This window comes from Phaseolus vulgaris, chromosome 9, assembly GCF_000499845.2.
Source record: "Phaseolus vulgaris cultivar G19833 chromosome 9, P. vulgaris v2.0, whole genome shotgun sequence".
In the NCBI taxonomy this organism is placed as follows: domain Eukaryota; kingdom Viridiplantae; phylum Streptophyta; class Magnoliopsida; order Fabales; family Fabaceae; genus Phaseolus; species Phaseolus vulgaris.
Window position 1 is genome coordinate 33,212,760 of NC_023751.2, and position 11,744 is coordinate 33,224,503.

General features: G+C 36.0%; 1 protein-coding gene across 2 annotated transcripts; it reads right to left on the reverse strand.

Annotated features, from left to right (window-relative positions):
- Window positions 1–415: 415 nt before the first annotated feature.
- LOC137820615 (uncharacterized) lies at window positions 416–11,316 on the reverse strand. Of its 2 annotated transcripts, XM_068624781.1 has the most exons (8): window positions 10,931–11,107; window positions 9,384–9,513; window positions 7,390–8,871; window positions 2,350–3,036; window positions 2,179–2,262; window positions 2,013–2,088; window positions 1,581–1,903; window positions 416–1,015 (listed from the first exon to the last, which is right to left on the reverse strand). In XM_068624781.1, the coding sequence occupies exons 3-8, from the start codon at window positions 8,710–8,712 to the stop codon at window positions 806–808; spliced, it is 2,703 nt and encodes a 900-aa protein (XP_068480882.1). In that variant the 5' UTR covers window positions 8,713–8,871; window positions 9,384–9,513; window positions 10,931–11,107; the 3' UTR covers window positions 416–805. The 2 variants fall into 2 exon arrangements, with proteins under 2 accessions (XP_068480882.1, XP_068480881.1); XM_068624780.1 differs by lacking the exon at window positions 9,384–9,513 and having other exon boundaries at window positions 10,931–11,316.
- Between the last annotated feature and the right edge of the window lie 428 nt (window positions 11,317–11,744).

The window sequence follows — 11,744 nt, forward strand, 5'->3', positions numbered from 1 at the left end:
GAAGGTATGGAGGTGCATGAAGAAACAGTCCAAATCCAAACCTCTCGCTTGTGCAAACATAGTGTTTCACACCGGATATATTCTAACCATCATTGTTGAGGACATTTCTTCCTCCACCTCCATATTTACAAATAATCCAATCCAAAAGTCATTTTTCTAAAAAAAAAATTGAATTGTAAAATTTGAAAGTCATTTCTAATTTTCCGGATTATATAGGCTTTGGAGTGGTTGAACGAGAGATACAAATTCATTGTGGGGAGAATCTAAAATCTTACTGTATTGTGGAATTGAATAATTTTAATTGTTTTAATTTGGTGAGTATGCAAGAATTGGGCAAGAAGAGAAATAAAAAGGGAAGGTGCAAGCTACAAAATTAAGAGATAGTACGAACGGTAATATAAACAAGCATGCGCAATGAATCAAATAAATAGTCAACTATTGATATGATACGACATGAAAAATTAATAAGACTGAATATTCATTCGCGATCCTATCTTTCGTTTTAATGGTAAATATAGACAAGACAAATCTCAGCAAATCTAATCACACAAATCTTATATTTCCTACGTTGTACAGTGTCAGATTTTATCTTACAATAACATCGATGGGTATATATGACTATGTGCCTGCTCTTACTAAGGATCATATATAACTGTTAGAAGAATCTTAAAATATGAAATAAATATGACTTACGCACCAATATGATCATCTTGATTTTTCACTGGAAAATAATAAGCACGGGATCACGATTCGCAACCAGGTGACCAAATAATTATTCTTCCGAAATGAGAATCATGTAACTTAATTACTCGCTCAAATCATCATCAAAATAATTCAGATCAGACTCGTCATCAGTTGCAGCATCCATAGCATGATCAACATCTGGTGACCCTACTGCTAAATCAGCCATGGTCACCAGCTCAAGGGATCCCTTTAATGACCTAGCACCTCCACCATCGTAATCAATTGAATCATTTTCATATTCATCATCTAGTTCAGCTCCAAAAAGAATATTCTACAAAACAAGCAAAACAAATATTCCATCAGTATAGCCACATCCTCTGCTTCCCTGCTAAAGAACATATCACAACTCTGATGGTGAACCATCTCAAACACCATAATAGCTAACAATGCAACGTCTAGCATGAAAACGAAAGTTAAGTTTTTATAAAACATCAAGAATTTCAACTTATTCAGAAGCATTCCATCAAATCTAATTGGCTTAGGCTTTTGATCCCCCTTCTAATTCAGTGTTTTAGTCAAGAAGTACAATTCAATATATTGAACGGTGACAATAGATAGTGCATTAAATAATAAAAGTATGATGAAAGCATTAGGGTTTTCTTAGTTTTTTTTTTCGTAATCTTTTTCGTTTTGCCTCCGCATGGAAGGCTAAAACTCTTTGAGTTGATTTTCTTGTAATTTCAAGATGAATTATGAGGTTATGTGCAATTAAAAAATAATAATAAAAGTATGATGACTTTAGAAAGCCAACTCAACCATGTTTTATAATAAATGCAATTCATAGCAATTAACGCTTTGATTCATATAAGTTCAAAAACACAAAAATCAAAGATTACCTTATCAACATCAGAGCTTTGTATATTAGCATCTATTATCCAATCATCAAGTAAATGAGCTTGCAGAACACTGTCAACAGAGGACAACTTTGAGTCCCTGGACCTTTTTCTTAATTGGCATTCTCTAAGTCGCAAATTGTAGTGAACATATATAACGTCATTCAATTTCTTCTGAGATATACGATTTTGTCTTTTGCAATGTATTTGATCATATATACTCCAATCATGCTCACATGCAAATGACGAGCATGTCTGACTTAATATCCGTACAGCTATTCTTTGCAACTCTAAGCAACTTATTCCATGTTGTTGCCACCAAGCAGCTAGTGAGGTTAAAAACGGAAGAAATTGATTAATTCAAACTGAAGCAGCAATGCACCTCAAAAGAAGTTAATCATCATACTAATGATTTAACAGCAACATAGCAGTTACCTGGTTCTAGACCAGTTCTTGTGCTAATTGCCAATTCAGTTCCAAAGTCATCTTGTGCAGAATTATAATGAGCTATCTGGAAATGACATCACTTTGAAGCACATAGAATATATATCCAACAATGTTGGTACCAAATAGAAATTAGCAGTCATTAAGAACACATTACCTGCATTGACGCAGATATCCGTCTCATATTATCTGACTCCAGCCGAACAATGCATTCATTGAGCCCTCGTACTACCTCAGAATGCTAGTCATATCAAACAGTCACTTCAGGAGAACACTTCAATAAAATTGAAAATAAGCAATCACTGGGAAATACAATATTCTTACATACCGGTACAAAATCCTGACGATATCTGTATGATGGGTTTAAGAAGTATGCAGCCAAGTAAAGAGGGTGACAGAACAGAGAGTTCCAATGACTATCTATCACCTTCCAGAAGGGTTCATATTTACGTGCATCATCACCGTGAACAGATTTGATTGCAAGTTTTGCCCTGTGCATATCGTTATATATATATGGCATTGACAAGCTCTCACCACTATAAAGTTTTTTGAGTACTTGCATTATGGGATCTATTGACTTCCTAACATACTGCATTTTCTTCCAAAATGTGACATTCAAAACAATTTTTTCCACCTCTTTCCCTTCGTTTGAGCTAGAGAATCTGGATAAAATCCATTTATTGGAAAGAAACATTCTTCTGAGACCAACTCGATGATCCAACAAGCTCTGTAGTGTAGCAAAGCTAGAGGCAAAGCGGGTGGCAGCTGGTTTTAGAAGCTCCTGCCCCTCGGTAAACTCACTTTTCATAAGATTTAACAACCATATTTGATTGTATATTAGTTTTGTAATTTTCTGACCCTTTTCCATGCACTCTTCCACGCTTCTTATTTTCAAAAAATCTTCAAGCATTTGATTAATACAATAAGTGGCACAAGGGGTCCAGAACAAATTCCTTCTCTTCTCTTCAAGCATTTTTCCAGCAGCTTTATAGTTAGGAGTATTTTCAGTTATTACCTACATCAAAAAGCATAAGAGAAACAATGATTAATAGTAGCCTCAAGGTGAAATTTATGATAGTGGAAAGAAATAAGTGAAATATATTTCTGAGATATTTTACAAATGTGATTACAGTCTCTATTTATAGACTGTTTTACAACCTAATTAAAGAAAGAAATAATAGGCAATGAAAGCCAGAAATAATGAGTGTTTAAAGCTGTACAAATCAAATCAAATCACTAACAAATCTGTCCTAATAAATATAAAATAGAATCTGCACTTAATTATAACATAATTCTCCTGATTATGCAACACTCCCCCTCAAGTTGGTGAATGTATATCTATCATTCCCAACTTGCAAGTAAGATCTTCGAATTGTTTTGCGGGAAGTCCCTTAGTAAACATATCTGCCAATTGGAGTCTTGAAGGGATGTACTCAGTGGCTATAAGACCATCATCCAACTTTTCTTTAATAAAGTGTCGGTCTATCTCTACGTGCTTTGTTCGATCATGTTGAACCGGATTGTGTGCAATACTGATAGCGGACTTATTATCACATGCCAAACTCATAGGAGCTTCATATTTTATTTTTAGGTCATCAAGTATGATCTTCATCCATAAGAGTTCACACACCCCTTGAGCCATGGCTCTAAATTCTGCCTCTGCACTTGATCTTGCAACTACATTTTGCTTCTTGCTCCTCCATGTCACCAGATTTCCACCCAAGAACATGCAGTAGCCTGTGGTGGATCTCCTATCAACAATCGATCCTGCATAGTCAGCATCAGTATATACTTTCATGGATAAGTTTTCCCCCTTTTTGAATAGCAATCCTTTTCCTGGAGAGGCTTTTAAGTACTGAATAATTTTATCTACTGCTTGCAAGTGTCTTTCTCTTGGATCATGCATAAATTGACTAACCACACTAACTGCATAGGCTATATCTGGCCTAGTGTTTGAAAGATAAATGAGTTTTCCCACAAGTCTTTGATATTGTGTCTTCTCCACTTTTGGGTTTTCCTCATCATTCCCAATCCTATGATTTTGCTCTATTGGCACTCCAGTGGGCTTACAACCCAACTTACCAATCTCTTTGAGAAGATCAAGGATGTATTTCCTTTGAGAAATAAAGATGCCCTGTCTCGAGTAAGCAACCTCTATCCCAAGGAAGTACTTCAGCTTCCCAAGATCCTTCATTTCAAATTGAGCAGCTAGTCTCTCCCTCAAATTTTGTTTTTCAATCTCATCATCACCTGTAATAATCATATCATCTACATAGACCAAAAGTAGAGTGAGTTTACCATTCTGAGAATGTTTTATAAACAGAGTATGGTCACCTTGGCTTTGTCGGTACCCCAAAGATACCATAGCTTGAGTAAACCTTCCAAACCAAGCACGAGGTGATTGTTTAAGACCATATAGGGCCTTCTTAAGTCTGCACGCCTTATTCCCTTCATTAACAATACCATACCCAGGTGGAATCTCCATGTATACTTCTTCCTCCAAGCTTCCATGCAAGAAGGCATTTTTAACATCAAATTGATGCATTGCCCAACCAAAGTGTGCCGCCAGGGAGAGAATAATCCTGACGGTATTCATTTTTGCCACTGGAGCAAAAGTCTCCTCATAATCGATCCCATAGGTTTGAGTGTACCCTTTTGCAACCAACCTTGCTTTATACCGATCCAGTGTGCCATCAGACTTATACTTAACTGTGTATATCCACCTACAACCCACTGCTTTCTTATCTTTTGGTCTCTCTACAATCTCCCAAGTCTCATTCCTTTCTAACGCGCTCATTTCTTCATTCATGGCTCGAATCCAGTTATCATCTTTTAAGGCTTCTTGTACCGATGTAGGGATTTTGATAGAATCAATAGCTGAAAGAAAACTCTGGTGCTGCATAGAAAGTTTTTCTGTAGACACAAATTGGGATATAGGATATTTGGCACAAGATCTTTTTTCTTTTCTCAAGGCAATAGGTAAATCATTTAGGTTAGGTTCAAAAGCAGTATTTAAGGTGTCCTCAAGAGTCTCACTGGTATGAGTTCTTACCTCCGGTTCAGACAATTGAAGTTGCTGTTCGACCAGGACGGGTTCTTGTTGCCTTCGCTGATATTGTTTTCCAAAATATTTGTCTTCATTATTCTTCTCTGGTAATGATGTTGGTGCAGGGTCTTTGTCATCCTTCCTAAGAACGAAATCCTGTAACAAAGGAAAAGGTGGCAACTCAAGGTCCTCAGCTTCTTGAATACTCTCCCCCTGAAGCTGAGAACTAGGAAAGAAAGACTCTGTTTCATGGAAGGTGACATCTTTGGAAATATAAACTTTACGACTTTGAGGATGATAACATTTGTACCCCTTTTTGTAGGGGGCATAACCGATGAAGACACATTTGATGGCACGAGGATCTAACTTACCCCGATTAGGACTATGAACATGGACAAAAGCAGGACAACCAAAGACACGATTCTGAAGACTATTCAACATGGGAATAGAAGGATAGAATGTGGTCATAACCTGAATAGGAGTAACACCCTCTAGAACCCGAGAGGGTAATCTATTAATCAAATAAGTGGCAGTCAGGACTGCTTCCCCCCAGTAAGATCTAGGAACAGATGTTTGGAAAAGTAAAGCTCGAGTAACCTCAAGGAGATGACGATTTTTCCTTTCAGCAACCCCATTTTGTTGAGGAGTGTCCACACAGGTTAATTCATGAACAACTCCATTTTCCTCAAGGAACTTGGAAAGGTTTTGGTTCACATATTCTCTTCCATTATCAGAACGCAATCTCTTAATTGAACTTTCAAATTGTGTTTGAATCATTCTGTAAAACTTTACAAACAAGTGAAAAACTTCAGACTTATCTTTCATGAGAAATAACCAAGTAACCCGAGTACAATCATCAATAAATGAAACAAACCATTTTGTACCCGAGATATTAGGAATAGGTGAAGGTCCCCATACATCTGAATGAATAAGATCAAAAGGTTTAGAACTTTTATTACCATTGGGAGGAAAAGTTGTCCGATGGTGTTTAGCAAACTGACAAACATCACAATGAAATGACTCAGCAGACACTTTTGTAAATAAAACAGGAAATAAGGACTTTAGGGTACTAAATGGAGGATGACCAAGACGTCTGTGTTGAAGCCATATCTGAGAGGATGACCAAGATTCACGACCTTGCTGAAGATTAGAAGTGTGTGCCTGTAGTCTAGCACCCTTTTTACTTTCTTCATGCTGTAAATAATATAACCCGCCCTGCTCTTTAGCAATTCCAATAGTCTTCCCCGTGACAAGATCCTGAAAAACACAATGGGAAGGGAAAAATACCACTGTACAATTTAAATCTTGGGTAATCTTTTGAATAGACAAGAGGTTATTGGATAGTTTGGGAACATGAAGCACATTTTTTAAAGGAAATGAAGGTTGAAGGTGAATGTTACCACGACCATTAATGGGGGTAGTGGAACCATTAGCAATAGTAATATATGGCTTACCGGATAAAGTAGTGTAGGATGAAAAAGAAGAGGAATGAGGTGTCATATGATCAGTAGCACCAGAGTCTATAATCCAGATATTTTCAGTACTAGAAGCATTAAAGGATAAAAAACTAGAACTCTTACCACTCATAGTAAAGGAACAATAGCTAGATGGCTTACTAAGGGAGTCCATGAGAGTTCAAAACCAACTGAGTTTTTCAGATTGGCAAAATTTGATCCTGTTCACACACACAGGAAAAAAAATCTGCCGGAAAAATTTTCCGGTGGCGGTTTCAGGCGGCCAGCGGCGGTTTCCGGCGAGCAGTGGCAGTTCCGGCGAGCGGTGCAGTTTCCGGCGAGCAGTGGCAGTTCCGGCGAGCGGTGCAGTTTCCGGCGAGCGACGGCAGTGGTGGTCGGTGGTGGTCAATGGTGCAAGGTGGTGGTGGTGGTCAATGGAGAAAGGATAAGGAAAATAGAAAGTTGCAGCAATGAAGGCTGTCCAACAAATAATTGCAGCAATGAAGGCTGTCAAGGAAAATGATTACAGCAATGAAGGCTAAAAAAAAATTTGCGGAAGCAGAGTCTCCTAGATCAGGAGCTCTGATACCAAGTGGAAAGAAATAAGTGAAATATATTTCTGAGATATTTTACAAATGTGATTACAGTCTCTATTTATAGACTGTTTTACAACCTAATTAAAGAAAGAAATAATAGGCAATGAAAGCCAGAAATAATGAGTGTTTAAAGCTGTACAAATCAAATCAAATCACTAACAAATCTGTCCTAATAAATATAAAATAGAATCTGCACTTAATTATAACATAATTCTCCTGATTATGCAACAATGATGAATGAGGATGCCTCAATATTAGAAATAACATTTTACCTGCACTACATTTTCCTCACCTACTTCTTCAACTACTTTGTCCAGAAGCTTAAATAAATTTGGTGCATCTTCTACTACATTAGTGGCATCAACTGAAGAAACAAAGTATAAACCATGAGGACAAGAAACAAGAAAGTTAATGATTGTCCTACCCTGTGTATCTATCCAACTATCTGCCATTATAGAGCAACCAGTGACTGCCCAGGAAGCCTTGTATTCAACAAGGTAATTTTTAATAGAATTGATTTCCTCCTGCAAAAAGCGGCCAGACAGAAGTTGGCTTGGTTGGCATACCAGTCCTTGTCCATATTGACCAACCATTTCCAGCATTTTATGAAAATATATAGAGTCTGCAGCCTGTATAGGAATCCCTGCATGGTAAAAGAACTTGCAAATTGAAGAAATAACTTCCTTCCGTAATTTCTTAGTGGGCCCTGTCTTAACTTTTATTTGTTTGTAAGTTTGAGGAGTCTGATTCTTGGGCAATTTAAGGTAAACATTATCCAATCTTGATCTTCTCAATAATGGTTCAGGACCAGTACTAGGTGGCATTCCCTTGAAGGTCTTCATTATATCTTTAGAGAATCTCTTATCAACATCCATCAAAGTTTCCTTGTTCATATGATGTAAAGCATCTTCAACATGCTCAAGCTCATCATCATCATTATCTGACTTTGCATAGAAAGGCATCAATTCCTTAGTCTCAGGTCGCCTAAGTCTTCTCCCAGTACGATGCCATTTCATATTCTCTTTTATTTTCTGATAAACTTCTTCTGGAGCATTTTTACAAGGTGCTACCTCTCCAGGAATTCTAGCCAAATGTTGTTTAAACCGATTTATACCACCACTAACAATTTTCTCACAGTAATTGCATTTGACTTTCTTCTTTCTCTCGTCCTGAGCAACACCATGCTCCCACCCTGGGTCAACATATCCTAAGGAGCGAAGAGGAGTCAAATTTACAGATACATTTCGATCATCCATCAATTGCTTACCTTTGCTTCTACACCCAACTTGCTCTTCTTCATCTTCATCATCATTTGAGTGAAAATTCATGTATGCTTGTGCATCAACTTGCTTTTGTTTCTTATGGGAACGAGAGCCTTCCAGATTTTCCTTCATTTTCAGGTAGACTTCATCCGGAGCCTTCTCACAGTATGTTACTTCACCAGAAACTCGAGCTAAATGCTGCTTTAATCTGTATATCCCACCACTAACAATTTTGCCACAGTAATTGCATCTAACCTTCTTTTTCCGCTCATCTTGGGCTATGCCATGATCCCAACCAGGATCAACGAATCCAGTGGAACGAATTGGAGCCATTACATCCAAAACAGAGCAATTATAATTCCACTCACATATGCATTGGTGCTGGATACAAGGCAAGTAAAACTTGCAAATTACAATTCAAGCAATCTGAGAGCCTTCCCTGTCGCAGCAAGAATGATGCAAGTAACAGTGTGCCCTGATCTCAATGTAATGCTGTGCGAAAATAAAATAAAAAATAAGAAAAGCATAATTACGATAGACAGGAAGGATTAAAAATCAGATATAAATAAAAGGAAGGCATAGGTGGAAGAAATGTGGGTCCTAAATCATTTAAATAATCTAAATCAAGGTTTTAATATATGAGAGAAATTTCGAATCATAACATTCCATCAAAAAATAGAAAGGGAAAATTTACATAAATAATCTTAATGACTTTATGTGTAAATAGAGGCATGTGTTAGTCTACCACCTCAAGATAGCTTATCTCCTAACAGTTTTATTGATTAACCAATCCCCTTGAACTAACCTTAGTATATATTGGATTAGCTTATTTTGGGGAAATAAATTTTTTTTTGGTAGATTGTTGAGTTGAGAGCTTTCAAAAGAAAAAAGTGTTTATTTCTCCAACATTAATCTTTCCCAAACATGCTAAGTTATTTGGATTAACTATAAGATTAAATTTAATCAAATCTATGCGAGTAAATGTTGAATTGTGAGAAAATTACACTGAAAGCCAAGGGGCAAATATTGGATATCAGTGTTATGCAACTTTGTGTAGGATCAAGCCTAGACACAAAAGACTCCTTCTTTCGACCTATAGTGGAAGCAAGAAGCAGACTCGTCCTTGACAAAGTCCTTCATAAATTAGCAAAAGTTTTAGTGAATGTGAGAAGCAGATTCATCCTTGACAGAGCTCCTCCTAAACTAGCAATAGATTTTTTTTTAAATCATTTTTCATTGATAAAATTTCAATCAAGTATGCCTTTTAAAAAGGTACAAAGATATCCCTAACCATTGTCCCAATTGATAAAATACAAATAAAGAGATTGATAATGAATAGGACCATGACTAACAATTATCCTAATTGATAAAAAGAGATCCCTACTCAACTCAATAGGATCATAGATTCATATCTAAAAGTTGTCCTGATTAATAAAATAAGGATCGAAATCCAGATCTTATTAAAATAGGAAAAAAATACAGACAGAAGATAATCTTAATTAGTGGTCCACATCACCATGAGCACCGTCAACTTCATTAGTTACAACACATCCTACACGATCATAAAACACATTGTAGAACAAACAAATTTACATTGTACAGCACTCAATAGAATAGTAAGAATTATCAACAATTATACAATTACACAATAATCTTTTAAAGAGTGCCGGATTGAAATGTTCAGTAGATGAAGGAATTGGATAGCACTGAAAGATATTACACTGCTGCCACATTATATGAACAGTCCAAAAGCCTCCATTTGGGCTTACCAGCACGTAGACTCAACTGTTCAATCCTCACACCTAGGAGCTCTATAAAACACCCAGTAAAAAGGCCATTCCAGCACGAAGAAATTCTTCAGTGTGCCTGCCTTTTGCCTCTAATTTTTTTCCCCAATAAGAGAACAATACAAGATATATTTGGAACTTACGTGGATTAAATAAATCAAAGAACTAACCATGATTGCATCTAACATAGCATCTGATTTAGTCCCTAGTTCCTGTTCCCTAAAAACTGTTGTCAATTTTTTAAACTAATTTAAATACCAACAACTATGTATGTGAAAGTTTTCAGCTTGGCTTACACAATTGCAGGCAAAAGCCATAAGAATTTATCCGTGTTTACCACACTCAAATTGGGGCACACTTCTCACACTCAAAGATACCAGTTCCTCTTTATATATCCCCATTTATAATGCACACTACACTGCAACGTCCACTCTCTTTTGTTCATTCACAAACCACTCATTCACCACTGGCCAAACAGGCCACAATATTCATCACATGTTATACATTCTCCTTCTTCACCATCTAACCATAACGCAATCACGAAGCTAATTTGAAAGAATTCACATAACTTCGAAGAAAACTCAATCCACTTGAACACTTAGGGCTTCCATCAACCTCAAAATCACAATGTCCTTTTATTTATTTATTTTCTGTAGAATCGTGTGGGGATATCACAAGAATCGCCTATGCCACGAAACCCTAAGTGAAAACAAAGGTGAAATAAATAGATGAATCGCATAAAGAAGATAAAAAAGAAAAAGAACCTCAATGAAAGGAACACGATCTAAATAGGAGTTGAACCACCGGCGGCGAAAGGACTTGCCGGCGGCGGAATCGTTCGGCCTTAGGCGGCTATAGGAAATCGCTTCGGAATCGCGAGTCGCGAGTGAATAGACTCTCAACTCGACCCGGCCGCGTTATTACCGATTTTTTATTTATTTATCTTCAGATTATAATTCTCATGATTATTATTTATTACGTTACAGTATAATATAACATGAATAAATTATAAATAAAAAAATCAAATACATTTGATTCATTAATTAGGATTTAGGTTTTTGTTTTTCTCATGTACGAGAGAGTGTTACGAGTTGGAAATACTATAAAAATGTTGAGTTGACTCAGCGGGTTTTTTTCATATGGGGTTCTTACTCAGCGTCTTCGAAGCTACTTTCATTATATACAATCTAAATTTATTTTTATTTCGCAAATTTCTAAATGAAATTTAATTAATCAATAAAAAATATAAAGTAGTTATCGTAAAAAAGTTGTGGCTATGCACTCAATTAATTAAAAAATTACTCTTTTATATAATTAAATAACAGTACAAATGTGGCAAAAAAATTTAATATATAAAAGAAAAAAAATTGAAGTAAAACGTTTCCATAAAATTAACGTTACTTGTGTAAATATAAAGCAAATAAATTATTACTCGTAAAAAATTAATTAAATATAAAACGTAGATGATTAAATGAAAATGACATGTAAAATTAATAATTAGTGTTTATTATTGAAAAGTTAAAATTTTAAATTAAATTTACTTTCAAATTTTTAATTCTAAATCATATTTTTCTTTTT

Excerpts from the sequence above, each read along its gene's own strand:
- LOC137820615 (XM_068624780.1), bottom strand. The coding sequence starts at position 8,712 with ATGGCTCCAATTCGTTCCACTGGATTCGTTGATCCTGGTTGGGATCAT. Across the intron at positions 2,263-2,349 it reads ATCGTCAGGATTTTGTACCG|CATTCTGAGGTAGTACGAGG; the intron begins GTATGTAAGAAT and ends TGATATGACTAG. Across the intron at positions 2,089-2,178 it reads GGATATCTGCGTCAATGCAG|ATAGCTCATTATAATTCTGC; the intron begins GTAATGTGTTCT and ends TGTCATTTCCAG.